Source organism: Cladophialophora bantiana (assembly GCF_000835475.1).
Source record: "Cladophialophora bantiana CBS 173.52 unplaced genomic scaffold supercont1.9, whole genome shotgun sequence".
Lineage (NCBI taxonomy): Eukaryota > Fungi > Ascomycota > Eurotiomycetes > Chaetothyriales > Herpotrichiellaceae > Cladophialophora > Cladophialophora bantiana.
This window is the reverse complement of record NW_015971583.1, coordinates 1,589,096-1,607,347: the sequence shown is the minus strand read 5'-3', so window position 1 is coordinate 1,607,347 and position 18,252 is coordinate 1,589,096. Positions and strand designations below refer to the sequence as shown.

General features: G+C 51.4%; 9 protein-coding genes across 9 annotated transcripts; 4 read left to right on the top strand and 5 right to left on the bottom strand.

Annotated features, from left to right (window-relative positions):
- Positions 1–1,094: 1,094 nt before the first annotated feature.
- On the top strand, positions 1,095–2,897 carry Z519_06901 (uncharacterized protein; the record flags this gene model as incomplete). Its single annotated transcript, XM_016764639.1, has 1 exon — positions 1,095–2,897. The coding sequence occupies one exon, from the start codon at positions 1,095–1,097 to the stop codon at positions 2,895–2,897; it is 1,803 nt and encodes a 600-aa protein (XP_016619721.1).
- A 527-nt stretch (positions 2,898–3,424) lies between these two features.
- Z519_06900 (uncharacterized protein) lies at positions 3,425–5,146 on the bottom strand (the record flags this gene model as incomplete). Its single annotated transcript, XM_016764638.1, has 2 exons — positions 3,425–4,782; positions 4,999–5,146. 2 exons carry the CDS (start codon positions 5,144–5,146, stop codon positions 3,425–3,427), a joined length of 1,506 nt encoding a protein of 501 aa, XP_016619720.1.
- A 620-nt stretch (positions 5,147–5,766) lies between these two features.
- On the top strand, positions 5,767–6,684 carry Z519_06899 (uncharacterized protein; the record flags this gene model as incomplete). The annotated part of the gene is made up of 1 exon (XM_016764637.1): positions 5,767–6,684. The coding sequence occupies one exon, from the start codon at positions 5,767–5,769 to the stop codon at positions 6,682–6,684; it is 918 nt and encodes a 305-aa protein (XP_016619719.1).
- Positions 6,685–6,690: 6 nt separating this feature from the next.
- On the bottom strand, positions 6,691–7,461 carry Z519_06898 (uncharacterized protein; the record flags this gene model as incomplete). Its single annotated transcript, XM_016764636.1, has 1 exon — positions 6,691–7,461. One exon carries the CDS (start codon positions 7,459–7,461, stop codon positions 6,691–6,693), a length of 771 nt encoding a protein of 256 aa, XP_016619718.1.
- A 625-nt stretch (positions 7,462–8,086) lies between these two features.
- On the bottom strand, positions 8,087–9,063 carry Z519_06897 (uncharacterized protein; the record flags this gene model as incomplete). Its single annotated transcript, XM_016764635.1, has 2 exons — positions 8,087–8,590; positions 8,644–9,063. The coding sequence occupies 2 exons, from the start codon at positions 9,061–9,063 to the stop codon at positions 8,087–8,089; spliced, it is 924 nt and encodes a 307-aa protein (XP_016619717.1).
- A 686-nt stretch (positions 9,064–9,749) lies between these two features.
- Z519_06896 (uncharacterized protein) lies at positions 9,750–10,946 on the top strand (the record flags this gene model as incomplete). Its single annotated transcript, XM_016764634.1, has 1 exon — positions 9,750–10,946. One exon carries the CDS (start codon positions 9,750–9,752, stop codon positions 10,944–10,946), a length of 1,197 nt encoding a protein of 398 aa, XP_016619716.1.
- Positions 10,947–11,636: 690 nt separating this feature from the next.
- Positions 11,637–13,383, top strand: Z519_06895 (uncharacterized protein; the record flags this gene model as incomplete). Its single annotated transcript, XM_016764633.1, has 3 exons — positions 11,637–11,963; positions 12,035–12,645; positions 12,717–13,383. The coding sequence occupies 3 exons, from the start codon at positions 11,637–11,639 to the stop codon at positions 13,381–13,383; spliced, it is 1,605 nt and encodes a 534-aa protein (XP_016619715.1).
- A 353-nt stretch (positions 13,384–13,736) lies between these two features.
- Z519_06894 (uncharacterized protein) lies at positions 13,737–16,046 on the bottom strand (the record flags this gene model as incomplete). Its single annotated transcript, XM_016764632.1, has 1 exon — positions 13,737–16,046. One exon carries the CDS (start codon positions 16,044–16,046, stop codon positions 13,737–13,739), a length of 2,310 nt encoding a protein of 769 aa, XP_016619714.1.
- A 1,138-nt stretch (positions 16,047–17,184) lies between these two features.
- Z519_06893 (uncharacterized protein) lies at positions 17,185–18,000 on the bottom strand (the record flags this gene model as incomplete). The annotated part of the gene is made up of 1 exon (XM_016764631.1): positions 17,185–18,000. One exon carries the CDS (start codon positions 17,998–18,000, stop codon positions 17,185–17,187), a length of 816 nt encoding a protein of 271 aa, XP_016619713.1.
- Positions 18,001–18,252: the final 252 nt, after the last annotated feature.

Genomic DNA, 18,252 nt, shown 5'->3' with positions numbered 1-18,252 from the left:
CGCTTGCGAGGCTGGAGGCTTCACAGTCGCATGAGATGTGGGTTCTAGATTTTGCCGGAATCAAGGACACTAGGGAAGAAAAGAAGATTGCGGGGGAGGGTGCAGCATCTTTGGATGCAAGCAAACATTTGAAGAAACTCTGCAGGACTACGACCATTACCGTCTTGTCTCTTGAAGCGGCATGCTTGGGCGGCAGCAGTGGCAGCAGTGGCAGCAGTGGCAGCAGTGGCAGCGGCGACGAAGGTAAGGACACAACCAAAGAGAGGAGAGAAAGGAGGAGCGAATGCAGAGAATTGGAAGTGACGGTGACCAGCCAAATGAGATTGATATCGTTGTGGGTTCTTTTTTTCTCTTCTAAGGATTCGCCTGTTTCGAATGCACTCGGTCACTCTTTCATCCACCAAACACAGATATTTACTCCATACTTGGTACTGCCTAATAGGTAGTCCGTCACTCTCTTTACCACCTACGGTACGTAGTATCCATAGACAAAGCGACTCCGGGCTCGCTTTTATGAACTAGGTACTCCGTGTTTCTAGCCCTGCTCGTACGATCCTCATTTTGAGGCTCAGGAGGTTGTTCCTTCTTGAAACGTCGAGAAGCCAGCCGAGGGGCTAGTGTCTCTTTGCGTGGTTCCTTCAAACACACGCAAACCTCAGCCTGACACACTTCCGACGCCTTGACGACCTCTTCTCCATCCCCAATACCTCCACACTCTGACCTAAGTCCACCCTCTGCGACCTAGACTCGGTCTCGACTGCTTATCGTGTAGCAGCCTCGTTCAGCCGCTTCCTTGATCAGCTGCCAACCAAGGTTTCGGATCTGCTATGATCCGACAGTTAGCAGCCTTCCAACAGAAAATTCCCCCGTACAAGGGACAAGTATGTAAGTCGTAGCTATTTCATTCTTGGTTTGTACGCAGAAAGCTGCCCTCTCTTTCAGTCATCGTCTTTGGCACAGTAAACCTACGGCTGCCAGTCGTTCCTCTGAATAACGAATCCTGGAGATTTCTAATCAAACCGACTACGACCTCCAGAAGAACGGCAGTGAACCATAGATTTGAGTACCTAGCCTACCAGCCTCATCCATTGATCATGGCCGCCGAAGTCCTCCCTGACCATCGAGCACTGAGAGAAGCTTTTGACTGCGAGATCTTCTCCTCCTCGGGCACTCCGCTTCGATTTGGCTCCCTCTTCTACGACTGCGACGTCTACCCGGCCGAGAAACGAGTCCTTGTCGTCTTTATTAGGCATTTTTTCTGTGGGAATTGTCAGGAATATGTGCGCAGACTGTCGTCGATGGAATCGCCATTCCATCCTTCTCAGAAATCACTCCAATCCTCCACATCAATAGCCTCAATGACGAACTTCTCCAAGCCAGCTTCTCGTACCCTTCCTACAGTCATAATCATTGGCCCCGGCCAGCCTACTCTGATTGCTTCCTACAAGAGCCTGGCGCAGTGTCCTTTTGACATTTACGCGAACCCCTCAACGCGGCTGTACGAGCTCTTGGGAATGCATCGCACACTATCCCTTGGTCACAGAGCCCCCGACTACATTGAGCAGTCCCTCTTCAACGGCGCCCTGAAATCTGCTTGGCAAATTGTCCGCCGTGTGGGCAATGGGGATGCCATGAGCGGAGGAAATTGGGACGTCAATGGTGGCGAGTTCCTTTTCACTAGGTCAGCGAGTGGCACACCCTTGATGAGTTCGAAATCTAGTTCGCCTACAAGGTCAGGATCTAGGAGTAGTCAATCCCGAGAATGGCAAGTTTCATGGTGTCATCGAATGCTCAACTCCAGGGACCACACCGAAATTGTGAACTTGCAATATCACGCCTGTCTTCCAGAGCTGCCATCTCGAGCACACTCGCGCGCCACCTCTCCCACACCACTGAAGTCAATCTTGATCAATGGCGGCAGAGCACATTCTAAAACTCCCTCACGAAGCTACTCTACTGAGCGTCTAGGTTCTTGCCCAGGTCCTGATATCCCCAAATCTCGGGAAGAGGTTCTCTCAAGCCAGCGTTTCATTGGTTTGCACTCTAGGGGGCATTCCAAATCCATATCTCATCATCAACGCCGGTCGCGAAGCACGAGCGTCGGTTCCCAAACGAACAGCAGTGCAAAGCAGAATCACGAAAGAGTCTGGTCAGGTATCAGCAACGCAAGTGCGTCGTGTTTGGAATTGCAACCGACAGCGTCTTATCATGGGGTAGCCAGTCCTATATCCGGGATCGAAGAAGATAACCTGAAGCCACGAAAGAGCTTCTCAGCTACGGTTGCGGAGAGAGTGAGCTTCGGAGCGCTCCTAGGGCGGTCGAGGTCGTTTTCGAGCCCCCCAAGGACTGGTTCTGCCTTGTCTATGTTCGAGGCTGGAGAAGCTGTATATGCCACTCCATCTCGCCCAATCAGCAGGGCGAGTACCTTGAAATCAACGTTGAAATCAACAGCAACTCCCTTTTCGCTTTGCACAGAAACCGGATCCAAGCGAAAGCTTAAAGACGCTAAGCTGTCCTTGTCCAATACAGCCTCTCCCCTTTCCGACCCTTCCATGGCAAAATCTCAACCAAAGCATATGCGATCGAGAACATTCTCCTTCTCCCGGCCCACTCTACCTTTGCGAAGAAGAGCAAAAAGCCAAATTGAGATAGATCAGGACGGCGTGATGTTCGTCGATGGTGTAGAGTTCGTGAACGTCATCAGTTTCAAGGCACGGATCGAGGCTAGCAGTGCTCCAGATCAGAGACGAGAGAGGGCAGATAGTGGGCTCGGCATGGAAGTTGAGAGGCGGAACCACAAAGGAGCTGGAGGAAACCAAATACAACCAGAGGTCCCAGAAAACAAGAAGTATTCAGTGTTGACTACCCTCCCGGAAATCGCTGCTATGACTCGATAAAATTTTGGATCGATGAAAAGCGCGGTAAAGAGTTTTCTCGGGCTGTTGACGCTATACACACCGGACTAAACGGGGCTCTTGGAAGCCTACTGACCAGGAAGCTCCGTTTTTATCTCGTACCGCTATTTGTACACATGAGAATTAGAAGGAGGGACCACCTAGAAGCCAGATCACGTCCGATGAAAACATGGCCTCTCAGGACAAGCTCGGAAGAGCGTATGAAGGCGGTCTAGGTTTGAATCCGGAGGGTAGCTTGCAACAAAAAGCTTTTGGGATATTTGATCATCGGACGATGTGTCCTATCCATAATCCCGATACCTCACTAAATACATAATAAATAAATCTAGAATGCATAGGGCAGTGGCCACTGAGCTTGCGATATATGCTGCTTGGCCAGTGCCTCTCTATGCGTGATCATCAATGAGAACGATATGCTAGGTCTTGTCGTCGATTCATAATGCTATCACTCTGTCCGCAATTCATGGATTTATCGTGTGGAATATGTGCTGGTTCTCCTTAAGTCCCTCTCAAACGGCATTACTGGCGATTGCCGATGAGTTCGGCACAGGTATGCCATTCAGTTCGGAGTCGTTCCGACTGTCCTGATAATTGTCATAGCCATTCCATAGAATGGAGCCACCATCATCGACATGACTTCCCTGTGCATTGACTTGTGCTGCAGGCTCAGCTGAGTGAAGGTCAGGAGTTCGAGAGACAGAGAAACCGGGTAGTGATGAGGCTGGAAATTCAGGGTGTGTTCCAGAGCCGAAAACGTTCGCCTGGATATTTTGACTGGACGGGTTTTGGGTTGCCGTCTCCTCAAAACTCATGAATCCATCACCAGAATCGAACAGCGGCAGTGCGTCAGGGAATCCATTAAGTAGAGATGGACTCGTGATAGAGGAGACATCAATATTCATTGATCGTGTCCGCGGGGCTGGCTGCGGCTGGAAGGCAGAAATATCGTGTGCGTTGGACATGGAAGCCACTCTGGCTTGGCCAATTGCATAGTCGGTCCCATAAGAAGCCCCAACATCTGTCCAGCTGAAAGAGTTGTCACCCAGCTGTCCATCCGAGAAATTCCACGTACCATTGGATTCACTCGGTAGTAGGTCCCAAGGAGTTGGTGTGTCTGCTAGAGGGTCGTACATGTCGGTTTGGGACATGCCAATCATTTCTGGCGGAGAATGTACATGTGAGCAATGTGAGCTGAGGGGCCTGTTAGTCCAGGAATGTTGCTGGATAGGGTAAGTTAAGTAGATGGCATTCGGGTTCAAAGTATCGGAAAAGAACTGCTGAAGCTGTTGTTGGGATACATCGGGTGTTCTTGAGAGGAAAAAGGATGGTTGTCCGCCCATGCACGATCTTGGATTGTTTTGGGGCATAGAAGGGACTTGTGTTAGATTTTGATTCCCAATGTATGCTTGCTCCGCGAGGTTCTTGACTTGTTGCTGGGTATGATTAATCGACGTTGCGTTGTTGGGATGATCGGGGCAGTAAAGACAGGAGCAGCCCGAGCCGCAAGAACAACTGGCCTTCCAGGTTTCACTTGCTGGTTTAGGTTGAAGTCTCTGGGCAGGATCAGGACCAGGTTTCAGAAAGCCAGGATGAGGTTGTATTGCGGCGACATTTTGACGATGTCGACAACCGCCTTTCAGCGAATCGAGCTCGGCATTGGGTTTCCCAGAACCACAACAGGACGACTTGACTTCGTCCGACTTGGCTTCTTCCCTCTCCTTCATGCGCTTTTTCCGATCCTGATATTCTTCATCGTTGATTTCTTTTCCGTTGGCATCTGCCCAGACCTTTTTCAGCGTCATCTTATTCCCATCAGCATCTTCCCAGACTGGTTTTGGTGTTGAGGTTGCATCTCGATCGATGGCGGCTGGGTTATCAACACGGACTATAAGGTACATTTCCTGGGTACAAGCGCAGTCCCTCTCACACTTGCAGGCTTTTGTGGTGCATGCGCAGTTTCTCGGACAGTGACACCCTCTCTTCTGACCTGCCGTAGGACGGCCAGGCTGATTCGTTTCGGAGATGGGCCTTGTCTTGCCATGGTCACATTTATGTACTCGATGGCCTCTCTTGCAGGACTCACATGCGTAGGTCTTGCCGTTGAAATGTTGTATGGCGGGTGTCTCGCTCTTGTATGAGGCCTTTAGCTTTTTGATCTTCCCATCCTCGACCCGAGCAATACCCTTAGGAGGACTGGCGACCTTCTGAGGCGTGGCTGAGGGTTCTTGCATGGTTCTCCGGGGTAATGTAGCGACCCGAGTGTGGTGTTACCACCAAGAACGGAATACGACAGGACGTTCGGTACAGTGCGCGAGGAAAGGCCTCGCCCCCAATTGGATCTCTCAGCAAGCACAGGTAGTGAGCGTGGTCTGATTGGTAAGGGCATCAATGAGAGAGTGACAGTGGTGGAACTGGTCCGAACACAGATCTACCAAGGGAGAGTGTGCCAAATGCAACGATTGACGAGACGCTCTTGAGCACAGCGCAAGTGAGGATGCGACAGCACCGGTAATTGTGAGACAAAGGGCTTGAGGCTGTCTTTGGGCTGTCCTCAAAAAAAAAAAAAGGCGGGTGATTGAGCCCTGCATATGAAAGAGGGTGAATGCAAGATCCGTACAGGCGCAGCCCCAATCGAGGGGAAGCGGCGAGGCGGCGAAAGCGGTGTCGCCTAACCTTCCCTCTTGCCACCAAACTTGGTACCCTTGGACTTATTATGCAGGTCAGCCCACACTTACTTCGTACAGTCAGCGCAATTCTTAGCCAGTCATCGTCTGTGATCACACTCTTGCTCAGTCTTCGTGACATAGTTTTGTTTGTCTCCGGCCTCGATTGCGTCTGGATACAGCTAATCATGGGGTTGGATATGACTGACACCAAAGAAAAACAGGGGACGCGTGCAAAGACTCAGAAAAGCAGTCCGTCGTCGTCGTCGTCGTCGTCCTGGTCTCTTCCTCTACCCATTCGTCGCATCTTCGATCAATTTCCCCTGGTGACATATCCCGCCAATGCCTTGCCCCAGCGGGTTCCTCGACATCGACACGAGAATATTCTTTGCATATTCCAGTCTGATGAACCGACCCCTGGAGATGGCCCTTCCTTCAACCCATCTTGTCTGAAATGGCAAGCCTATCTCAAATTCCACGGCATCCCTCTCCGCACTCGTCCATCGAACAACCACGCCTCCCCAACTGGCGCTCTTCCTTTCCTTCTACCTGCGTCCAGAGATTTCGCTCGGCCAGTTTCTCCCATTCCTGCCAATCGAATAGTGAAGTGGGTGATGTCTCAAGGGGGAAAAGAAGAGGTAGCGCAGTGTCGGCAGGACGCATACACGGCCTTGATTGACCATGCCATAAGAAGCGCTTGGCTCTACTATTTGTATCTGGATGAGGACAATTTCAAGACCGTTGCATGGCCACTGTACGTTGCATCGTCTTCGTCATCCTCGGCCGTCCGGCTGAGCTTAGGTCATCAACTACAAGCTGCCGCGAGAGAAGAACTACTGAAAACAAACGCTGTCATCGACCCCCAAGAACTGTATTCGCGGGCTGAGCAGGCATTTCAATCATTGTCTAATCTGCTAGGAGACGATAAGTTTTTCTTCAGTCAGTCCACGCCGGGCCTTTTCGACGCCAGCCTCTTCGCATACACTCAAATCATTCTTGATGACCACCTCTCCTTCGAGACACGGACGTTGAAGTCGGCCGTGGAGAAGCTTCCAAACCTAGTCCAACACAGAGACCGCCTCCTGCGCGGCTTCTTCTCTAGTTAAGTACCATCATATACTTTTTCTGAGGATGCCTCCGAACCATACTGTCACACCGACCCATTTCTCCGACCGTTGTCCTAGGACTGCGACCGTTGACTGATCCACCCCTCTCTCTTCGATCTGTCCGAGGACTTCAAATCCATTTTCGGAAGCAGCAACCTCGACTTCGGCCACACTGTGTGAGTAACTGGTTGGGCGGATCTTTTCCCCTGTCTTAGGATCGATGAAGCCAGCTTGACTGATTCTGCCCATTTCTGAGTGCATGTTGGTCAACAGCAAGATCCCACCGGGCTTGAGGATTTTGGCGACTGTGGCAAAGAAGACATCTGCAGGGACATGTTCGATGACCAGTGTCGACACCACGGCATCCGCGCCGATGGCACACTCGGGCGGCGATAACTCCCGCAACATGTCATATACCTCGAGCTTCAATTTGGCGTTTGCATGGAAACTCTGCAGTCGCTCTCTTGCCACCCCGAGCATTCCAGGACTAAGATCCAGTCCGATTACTGACTTGGCACCCTGTACCTCCAGCAAAGTCCCCGTGTTCCTTCCCGTCCCGCATCCCAAGTCCACCAATGTCCACGGTCGAGGGTAGAGTGAGACGTCACTGTCTAGAATCTTGAGCATTCGCGGCATCAGAACCTTCATCTCGATGGTATCTAATGCCTGTAGGAAGTTGCCGTCTGTGTCGTACACAGCCGACCAGCGGTCGTAGGCCAGGGCGGTGGGGAGATAGCGGATCGTGGGATCGGAGGATTGTGGGATTACTTGGGACATTGTGATGGTGTTTGATGTTGAACAGAAACCTGGAGGTCAATTGTACTATAGATATAGAGTTGGCCCTCGATCCGTGCACCTTGAGCGTGTCTCCCCTGCAGAAACGAAATTTTGCTATGCGATTGTCTGGGTCTATATTCCGTAGACAACGTCCTTTCCAGTGCCGGAGGTGTGGATTGAAGAAAGACGAACAGGTCTCGGATTTTTTCATAATTTCTCCGCAAGGCTGCCTATCCCCTCTCCTAAATGAGTCACAATCTACTTCACCTAAGACCCCGGCCTAGAAGGTGTTTCCATTTACAGTTGCGTACCCGAAGTTCGGATCAATATGCAAAGAACATTCTAAGCGGCAGGCGGGCCTAAACTATTGGTTCAAATGTAAGGCCAGGCGGAAAGTCTCATGGATTTCGAAAATGGCTCTGAAGCCGGATATGGAAAGATTGTCGCTCAAATCGATCCCTCATAGTCCAGGTTCTTAGAGTACAATGCAGAGTCCTAAGACCCTGTCAGGTATCCCTTTAATCCCACAATCGCCAATTGAGTACACTCAACATCATTTTCCAATCGAGTGGCTTGCCTCAAGTTCGTCTTTCTTCCCCGTCCACTGTTGGGCTCTCTTGTATTCTTACATATTACCCGCCCCAAAGACACCTCCTCCTTCCCTCAAATCCTCCACCAAATCCTGCACATTACTCAAATGCCTTCCTAGCAGGCTTTGCTTCTCTTCGGTCGTCCTTGTATTCCCACAATCTTCCGTGTTCCCAGTATTTCCACCCACGCCACCACCATCCGAAACATTCAAGGTCTCCCCCCTTCTACGTTCAAATGCCGCAATGACTTCTTTTCCCCTCCCTCCAAGAATAGCGGTATTTGTCGCAGAGGTTGGACTTGCAATCTTCGGAGCTGCATTCTCAGGCATGAGATAGAAATAAAGAAACTCGACGAGTTTTAACTTTACTTCGCGGGACGTGCCTCGGGATTTAAATAGAGAGGTGATGACCAGCAGGCCGTCAATGGATTCAAACGTGCGGGTGTTTTGCGGATGGTCGAGTAAAGAGGTTACCAGGGCCATGATGGTGGAGGATTGAATGGCGGGACAGTTTGAGGGGTCAAGAAGGTCGAGGAAGAGCTGCTAAAATTAGGTCCTGAAGATTTTGAAGGGGTAGCAAGGGTAAGGCTTACGTTCATGTATATCTCCTGCGAAAACAGCGCTCGCGAAGGTGGATGTAGTAAGAGGACACCTTGAATGAGATCCAGCGTCTGAATGATCAACAGGTCATTTGTCCCATTGCTTTCCTTTCCCAAGAGTCTCTCTAGACTTGCAACTAGTCTCATGGCAATGTTCCATTGGAAACTCTGCTGCAATTTGAAGAATTCACGAAAGGCGGGATCGGACGGCAGGTCTGAAAGCTTCTTCGAGTGTGGTGAAGAAGGTGCTGATGACCCCAGAAGAAGCATCGACTGTCGTTTATTCGCCGCGTTGTTGGTTCTGGACAGGCATAGTTGGGCAAGCAAACCTTCTACCTGGCGGAGTCCTTTGCGGATCTTCTGAGGAGAGCTTGAGGAGAGGTAGTCAAAGGAGTGTGACAGCAAGGCCTCCATTACGGCGGTATGTGGCCCAGGTACAAGCACGATGGAATCGTACAGCATATACCGCCTCGTTAAAGATAAGAATGGACGAGAAACGCACGAACGAGTACTGCACCTATTAGTATCAACATACAAGTTGTCAGGGCGACCATGCGGGGGAGGCGGCTCAGTGGCACAGTGACCTCCCGAGTCCCCCTCGCGAGCTCGGTTTTGTTCGCTCCACCCGCTACCCGCCCATTGCACAACACTTGGGCGCCCCGTTCTGGAGCCAGCGATCAGGTGGCCCAAGTGGGTTGATAAGCGTCAGGCACCAGAATAAGCCCACTAGCTTAGGTGGTCTCTGGTCTCTTTGTCGAATCGGTGCCTAGGGTCAGTAATAGCAGCGCCTAGCCTTGTTGCGTGTCGTCATGGACCTCATGTGATGATCCGTCAAATCTACCTAATACCACCTGGATACTTGTGGTCTTCGGTACGGCTTGTCACCAACACCAAAGCATAACTCTATTACCACCCACCTTCTCAACCTTTCAGTCTTCTCCAGAAACTCGGTTTACTTGAAAAGCTCTCCTTCTTTCCTGTCTCCCTTCGCTTCCCTGATCGAAAGTGAATCTTACTCACCGCTAGAGGACAACCTGTGGAGTCCCCCGCCTCATCCCGCATTTTCACATGCAGTCTTCTCAGGAATAAATTCAACACGCATGTCGAACACTTCAGCAGAAAACCCGACTTCTCCTAACGCCATTCCTGTTCGCTACAGCTCCGCTGGTGTGTCCAATGGCCTCCACAATCAGCCTTCCAAATCCGTCCTCAAGCCTCTCCCAGAGGACTCCTGGATTTCGTCGAAGCACCATTCGATGCCGCCCACGATGAGTCCCGGACCCGTCCTCTCCGACCACACGAACAGCCTCAAACGCAGACATTCTAAGAAGAGTTCTGCTCCAGAGAATCTAATATCTAGGAGACCGGGAGAGTGGTCGCCGCAGAAAGAGAAGATCATAATGGGCCCTTATGACTACCTGTTCGCTCACCCAGGAAAGGATATCCGTTCAGCCTTGATCAAGGCGTTCGACTCTTTTTTACATGTTCCATCAAAGTCATTGGACACTATCACGAAGGTTGTCGGCATGTTGCATACATCGTCCCTCCTCATCGACGATGTGCAGGACAACAGTATTTTGAGAAGGGGCATTCCTGTGGCACATAACATCTTCGGGACAGCCCAGACCATTAACAGCGCCAACTATGTTTACTTCCTCGCTCTGCAAGAACTCCTGCACCTAGAAAGCAGAGATGAGGCCATGGAAATATTTACCACGGAATTGCTCAACCTTCATCGCGGCCAAGGAATGGATTTGTACTGGCGTGACACCCTGACCTGCCCCACAGAGGACGATTATTTGGAAATGGTGCAGAACAAGACCGGAGGGTTGTTTCGTCTAGCCGTCAAGCTTATGCAGGCGGAGTCTCCGGAAAAGGGTCGCATAGACTGTGTACCACTCGTAAACCTGATGGGCCTGGTCTTCCAGATATGCGACGACTACTTGAACCTGTCATCAAGCGCCTATACTAAGAACAAGGGCCTGTGCGAAGACCTCACGGAAGGCAAATTTTCTTTCCCCATCATCCACTCGATAAGAAGCAACCCGTCGAACCTGCAACTCATCAACATCCTCAAACAGAAAACAACCGACGAAGAGGTCAAGCGATACGCGGTAAAGTATATGCAGGGGACAGGCAGTTTTGAATATACGAAGAGGGTCGTGCGTGAATTGAAACTGAAGGCTGTTAATCTGGTCACGGAAATGGATGGCGGTTCCGGAAGCGGGGATGGCGTGAAGTTGATTCTGGACAAGATCGTGGAACCAGCACTTAATGAATCGGGTCAGAACTCATAGGGGCGGGCGTCTAGAGAAGGTCGTTCCACAGGCCAGGCTGTCGCAGGAGAATGTTGATGTTGTATATTATTGTATAAGACCTGGTAATTGGGGCCCTGTCTAGCTGCTCGCATGCGAATTGGTTGCCCTCATCATATGTCAGGAATCAGGATCATACAGAGCTCGCTTTCGATCCGTTTCTAGAGCCCTAGGTTTCATATCCCGACCATTGCGCCGTCAAACAAGGACCGTATTCTGTCTTGCGCACATTTACAACAGCTCCGAGTACAATTGGAAAGGCCCCGTGGTCGAGCAATAAGCCACATCCCAATCACACTACAACTGGAAACCCTTCAATGACCATAACTCTTTCGCGGCCGGGGATAGATAGGAAAGCCACTCTCCGCTCATCTCGGTCGTGATTCGTTCCGCGCATTTTCCTTTCCAGACGTCTCCATTCCTTGAACCTCTTTCTCGGGTCGGCTCTGGTGCCATCAGGCATGTGGAGGTTGTCGGCACCACTGCACTCAGCCCCGATCTCCCCGCGTCCTTTCTTAGGGGTAATCGGCAATGGCCTTGGTGAACCAGGAATTGATATACATATTACCTACCTTGCGGGCTACTATTTTGGTCGAGGCTGGCCTCCTGAAGAAGACACGGCTCGAGGTGACAGTGAGATTTTCCTGCTCAACAACTTCAACCATCCTCAGCATGTTTCTCCCTACGGGCAATGCAGCCTCACCACTCCTCCTCCCCTACATTATCCCGTTCTCTATCATCCTCCTAATTTCCCTCCCCATTATAACCCTGCTCCGCATCCGCTACCGCCGCGGCCTCCGCGAAATCCCAGGCCCATTCTTCGCCAGTATCCTGCCCTTTGACCGCATGCTCAGTACGTACTCAGGACACCAGTTCCAACGCCATCTTGAGTACCATGCAAGGTATGGGAAGTTGGTCCGCGTCGGGCCTAACCATGTGAGTTTGGGGGACTCGGAGCAGATTTCGAATGTTTATAACATTACCAGCAAATTTGACAAGGTAAGTTTCTCAGGATGGCGTGCCATCCGAGAAAGGGGGGAGGCCATCAGGCTAATAGGGGAAATGTAAAGAGCAACTTCTACACCCTTTTCCATGCCAAATCGCCCGTCGGGCCTATACCCACAGTCTTTTCCATTGTCGACCCCGTCGGACATAGGAACTTGAAAAGACCCGTTGGCGCCGCATTTGCGCTGAGTTCTTTGCTCGACTTCGAACCCCTTGCCGACGATTGTACGCGGATACTGGAGGGGAAGCTCGACGCCTTGCAAGGCAACGCTGTCGATTTTGGCACATGGTTGCATTGGTACGCATTCGATGTGATCAGTAGCATCACATTTTCAAACCGGCTGGGGTTCATGGAAAGGGAGGAAGACGTGAATGGGATCATCGCAGCAATTGAAGGTCGATTGTTTTACAATTCAATCATCGGCCAGGTCCCGAGCATGCACAAGTGGCTCCTGGGGAACAATATCGTCTCCAGATTGGCTGACATGGTGCCCGCGATCAGGAGATTGAACTCAGCAGCATATATTGTCCAGTTTGCTGCGAGACAGATGGAAATGAGGCAGAATGCCAAGGTGGAGCATGGCAGGTCGGACATGCTTGACAAATTCAAGATGACCAGAGATGGAGAGGAAGTCGTGAGCGCGAAGGAGCTGTTGGGCCATGCCAGTTCGAATGTGTGAGTATTACCTCGCCGGATCATGCGGGCTCTGGGTCTCTGTTTTTAGGGCTCTGACAAATGGTAAAAAGATTCGCTGGTTCTGATACGACGGCCATCTCCCTCCGGGCGCTGTTCTATCACCTCTGCAAGAATCCCCATGCGTACAAGAAATGTGTGGACGAGATTCTCGATTTTGATGCTCGGGGCGAATTGTCCGACTACGTCACTTACTACGAAGCGCAGCGAATGCCGTATTTTCAAGCGTGCATGAGGGAAGCGCTTCGTATGCACCCGGCCGTGGGACAGTTACTTGAGCGGGTGGTGCCAGAAGGCGGAGCTACCATCGATGGTATCTATCTGCCAGCGGGGACGATTGTGGGAATGAATCCCTGGGTGGCCGCAAGAGATAGGGCAGTTTATGGACACGACGCCGAGGTCTTCCGGCCGGAAAGGTGGATTGAGGCTGACGAGAAGACGCTGAAGCTGATGGACCGGAACTGGCTTGCTGTGGGCTCTTCCTCCTGGAACCTCATACCGAGTGGCGCTAACGTCGTTTTCCAGTTCGGAGCAGGCTCACGCACATGTCTAGGCAAAAACATCTCGCTGATGGAGATGTCGAAGCTGGCGCCGCAGCTGCTGCGTCGGTATCACGTCCAACTTGCGGATCCGAAGGCCGAATGGGAGTTGTTTGATTATTGGTTCGTCAAGCAGGAGGGACTCAGATGTATTTTGACACGAAGGGATGGAGAGAAGTAGGATCACCGCCAGATTGAAGAGCGAGCGCGTGTCATTTGTGGTCCAAGCCGACTACTCTCTCGAATTCCATACGTATCAGGGTCACTAGAGGCTCGAAGTGTCTGCGCTGGACGGTTGGCTACTGCGAGTTATCTTACTGATTCGCAGAATAAGATGCTTGAACAAAACATGTCGAAGAGCATCAGGTATTGGCATTACAGTCCTGTAAGTAGGAAAGATACGAATCACTGAAAGAAAGTGTGTCATTGCAAGCAGCGGATTGGCGAAGTTTCCCGCCACCAGACAATGTATGGACTGGATAATGTGGGTAGCAGGCCCAACTCGTTACTATCCTATGGTGCGTTCCTTGATACCTACAACGTCTTGACAGCATCTAGGAAGGCTCTTATCCTGTCCGCATTCCGCCGTCCCTCAACCTCGACCCCGGAACTAACGTCCAAGCCGACAACGTTTCGGCCTATGTATTCTTCTCCCAGTTCCTCCAGAACCGCCCGTACATTCTCTGGAGTGAGTCCTCCTGCAAGGATAGCTTTGAGATTATTGTCTTTCTTGAAAAGCCCTTTCACATCGTCGAGGTTGACCCTCGTACCTGATCCCCCCGATCCAGCGTCTAACAACGGCAAGGAATGGTAGCCTCTCGTGTTAACCCCGCAATCCTTCGGGGAGAACGCTTTCAGAACGGGGACCGGGATCTGCCTTGCATATTCCAAGGGCTCCGAGCCATGAAGTTGAACCACGTCCAGGCCCAACCGGTGGACTTGCTGGATTATGTGGTGAAGGGGCGCATCGGCGAAGACACCAACCAGCAGGGCGCGGTCGGGACGAATAAGCAGGTGCGAGGAGGTGTAACTGAAGAAATCCGCCATGCCACTTCCTTCCTCGAATGCGCTCTCGAGTTTGGAAGACAGAAGCCGGGGTGTATTTTTCACAACCTCTGATATCCGTAAAGCCATGTCACCTGAGACGTACCGTTTCCTGCCAGGCACAAGGATAATGCCGACTTGATCCGCCCCGGATTCGATCGCTGCTTTCGCGTCTTCGGGTGTGCGGGTGCCGCAGATTTTGACTGAGAGTTGTTTGGTTTGTGTTCCCTTTTTGGGTGAGACGTCAGGGTCTCCTACTAATGTCTCAATAAACTCCACCAGATTTGATGCCTTCATCAAGGCTTCCCCCACGAGAATTGCCTTGACACCATCTTTTTTGTACGCTTGCACGTCTTGGGGACCAAAGATTCCACTCAGAGCGCACACAATGGTAGAGTCCGGAACTTGATCCATCAATCGGCTCGTTGTTCCAAGATCAACCTCAAAGTTCGTCAGATTGCGGTTGTTCACGCCAATTACCTCGGCGCCCAGCTCGACTGCAATCTTCATCTCATCTGCGGTGTTGACCTCTACGAGTGGTTCCATCCCTAGTGATCTCGAGTAGTGGTAGAGTCTCGTCAATGTCTCTACATCGAGCATCTTGACAATCAGCAACACCGTGTCAGCGCCCGCGAGACGTGCTTCCAGAATTTGGTACTCGTCAAAGATGAATTCTTTGCGCAGCACGGCAGGTCTATTGGGCATGCTATCCAGCGCCTGGCGGACAAGTCTCATGTCCTCCAAGCTGCCCTTGAACCATTCCGATTCTGTCAACACAGAAATGACGCTGGCGCCGGCCGTGGCGTATTTTCGTGCTTGTGCCGGTGCGCAGGTCCCTAGCGATATTATGCCTTTTGAAGGGGAGGCTCGTTTGATCTCGGCTAGGAGGGCAATTGGGTAGGCGGATTGTCGAAGTCTTTTGGGGAAGGAAATTTGGGGGGGAGCGAGACCGAGGTCATAGGCGTCCTGGAGATCCTCTATCCTTTGAGATGGGATAAGTTTCTGTGCGGCAACGGCTTGTCGTCGATGGGCGTAGATCTTGTCCAAGATGGATTCTTTCTTAGGGTGTGCTTCGCCATCAAGGGTACCTGTGACTCCTGCCTCAGGAGTGGCATACTGAGGATTATCCGACCACTTCCCCCCAGACATTTTCAGGAAATTTTTGAACATCACTCTGCCGTTCTCGGTCAGAATGCTCTCAGGATGAAACTGGACTCCTTCAATAACATATTCCTTGTGGCGGACACCCATAATCACGCCCTTGCCCCCATCTGGCCCTTTATCTATCCAAGAAGACACTTCGAGTGAATGTGGAAGAGTCGGATGTGTCCCTGCGAGCGAATGGTATCTCGTCACGGGCAAATCTTGTACCAACGTAGTGTAGCATCCTTTGCCATCATGCCTCAAGGGCGAGGTCTTTCCATGGAGGATCTCTCCAGTAACATCAACTTCGCCACCAAACGCCGAGATGATGCACTGTTGCCCCATACACACCCCCAGAATTGGAATCTTCCCTGCAAAGTATTTAATGGCATCTTTACTTATGCCCGCGTCCGTGTCAGGGTGGCCTGGTCCAGGGCTGATGACCAATTGTGTCGGCTTTTTGGCAACAAGCTCTTCAAGTGTGACTTTATCGTTTCGGTAGACTGTGACGGTGGCGCCTTCAAGGACGAGGTACTGATAGACGTTCCAGGTGAATGAGTCATAATTATCGATGAGGACGAGATTGTTTGCGGAGGGCAGCTTTTTTGCAGGCGTAGGCTGGTAGGGAGAGTGGTCGATCAGGGCAGCAGGTGCCATGTTTGGTTTCGTGTCTAGGGGATAGAGAAGAAACGCCTCCAGCTGACAGTGAGAAAAGAGGAGGGGAAGAAGAGACCCAGCTTGGTTGACATATGGAGCCCTGGTGGCTAGGGGGCCCTACCTGCCTCGCCGCCATCTGTCTTTTTTATGGCCGTGGTTTTCCCGGATTCCTTTAGCGTCAGCCTGCAAGTTTAATCAGACCTCGACTCCCATCTTCGCAAAAGAATCTGTTTAGGCCAAGGTGCCATTAAGGTGTTAAGGCGCAACCGGCTATTATGTCTTCATTTGAACCAAGGCTATGGCAAGGTGACCATTGTCTTCTTGCATGCACTGTTCGTAAGTCATGTGGAGTACGCGAATGTGATGCCATCCTTCCCCCGCCATCATCTTATGCTCATGAATCTACCTCGTCACTCCCAATCTTCTGCAGTTCCGCCCTTCGAGGTTGGGTCTGCGGGGGGCAGAAACCGGTGCAGAATCGATCAAAAAGCAAGCCCGAAACAGCCAGGCCCATATGTTGGACTTACCCGGGACTTTTGTTGCGCAAGAAGTGGCTAGGTGCTGCGCTGAGCTGGCAGACTCATTGTTCCTTACTGGCACTGTTCCCTTAGATGGCTGGCGGAGATGACCGACTGAACGACCTTTGGTACTCTTCATAGCGCATTGCCTAGCTTCGTTCAACAAGTTTACCCCGATTGGCTTCACTGGCAAATATGGTCCTGGATGGGCCTTTAGCGCCATGATGGTCTGCGCAATGAAACAGAAGAATTTTAATCTTAACATATTGAAACAGGGATACGCTGTGATATTGAATTTTACTATGGAAGACATGAAGTCGATAACAGTCTCAACTTTGATCGTTGCTGTGTCAGCACTAGATAATGTGGACCCAACAAAAGAAAGGAAAGTTAGCTCAAGAGAAAGATTCGAGAGAGTAAAGCTGCAATGGTACGAGGCCTAGCTCATGCTTTGATGCTTGCGGTTCCTGAAGCCTTTTGCAGAGACCATCAAGGCCTGGGTTGGGAGCCTCGATCATCCCGACGGTTTGGTGGAGCTTGCATGACGCTTCGGAAGGCGGTGGCACCTTCCCCCTGCACTTCCCGCAGTGAGATACACTCAGACTCATCCTCAACAGCTCTCACTCATCGACAATTGACTCGATGAATGGCTGCACAAGTCGTTGAAACTCAGTTGGCATCGAGGAGAACACTACGTGCCCTGCGTCCAAAAACTCTAGCTTTGCACCAGCTATGCGTAGCTTAGTTTCTTCAGCCGCTGTCCTCGAAAAGACCGGGTCTCGTGTGCCCCAAACAAGCAACACGGGAGCTTTGATACTCTCTGCTCGAGATCGAAGATCATGGCCGGGATCCAAAAAGCTGCGCCAGAGAGCAGCAGCAACTGATGCGCCTTCCTCAGTTCTTGCTCTGGTGGTCACTCTGCGGGTGATGTCCTCGTCATGACTTGTCTGAGGACTCATATACCTGCCCACAAGATGAGGCATCACGAGACGTGATATTGATGCAAATCCCAGCAGTCGGGCCACAAGCCGGGTGAAGGGAGTCCATGTGACAAATCCGCCGGCGTTAACAAGCACCAGTCCTCGAACTTTGTCGGGCTGAGTGATGGCCAGTCTTGCTGCAGCGAACCCTCCAACTGAATTGCCGATAAAGATAGCCGGTTCGAGCTTCAAGCCCTCAACAACGTCCTCCAGGACGTCGGCAAATCCAACAGCGCTAAGTCTCTCTTTGCTTGGTGTGCCTTTGGAGTCACCATGCCATGGCCAGTCCACGCTGATTGTTCGGTATTTCTCTGCTAGACGGTCGACAATAACCTCGTAATCTCGGCTGTCGTGGAGCGTTGCATGTAGTAGGACTATTGGCTGGCCATTCCCTTTCACATGGTAAGCTACGTCTCCCCCTCGAGTCGGAACCGATGGCATTGCCGATGAAGTCATGATATCCTGAAAGTAACCGCCGACGTGACAAACTCCACGAGGAGATGCATCGAATGCGATTGCCATGCCTCTTTATATACTCCCCGTCGAAGTTCGATACCGCAGTTTGAGCCTGGGCATGACGGAGAAAGAGTGGTGCACCTGTACTTTCGTACGAACGAGCCAATCACAAAGCGTGGGGGCTCGGTCAACATCTCTCCGACGGGCAGACTTGAACTATAGCGCACGGTTGAAAAGACGCTTGTGTCAAGT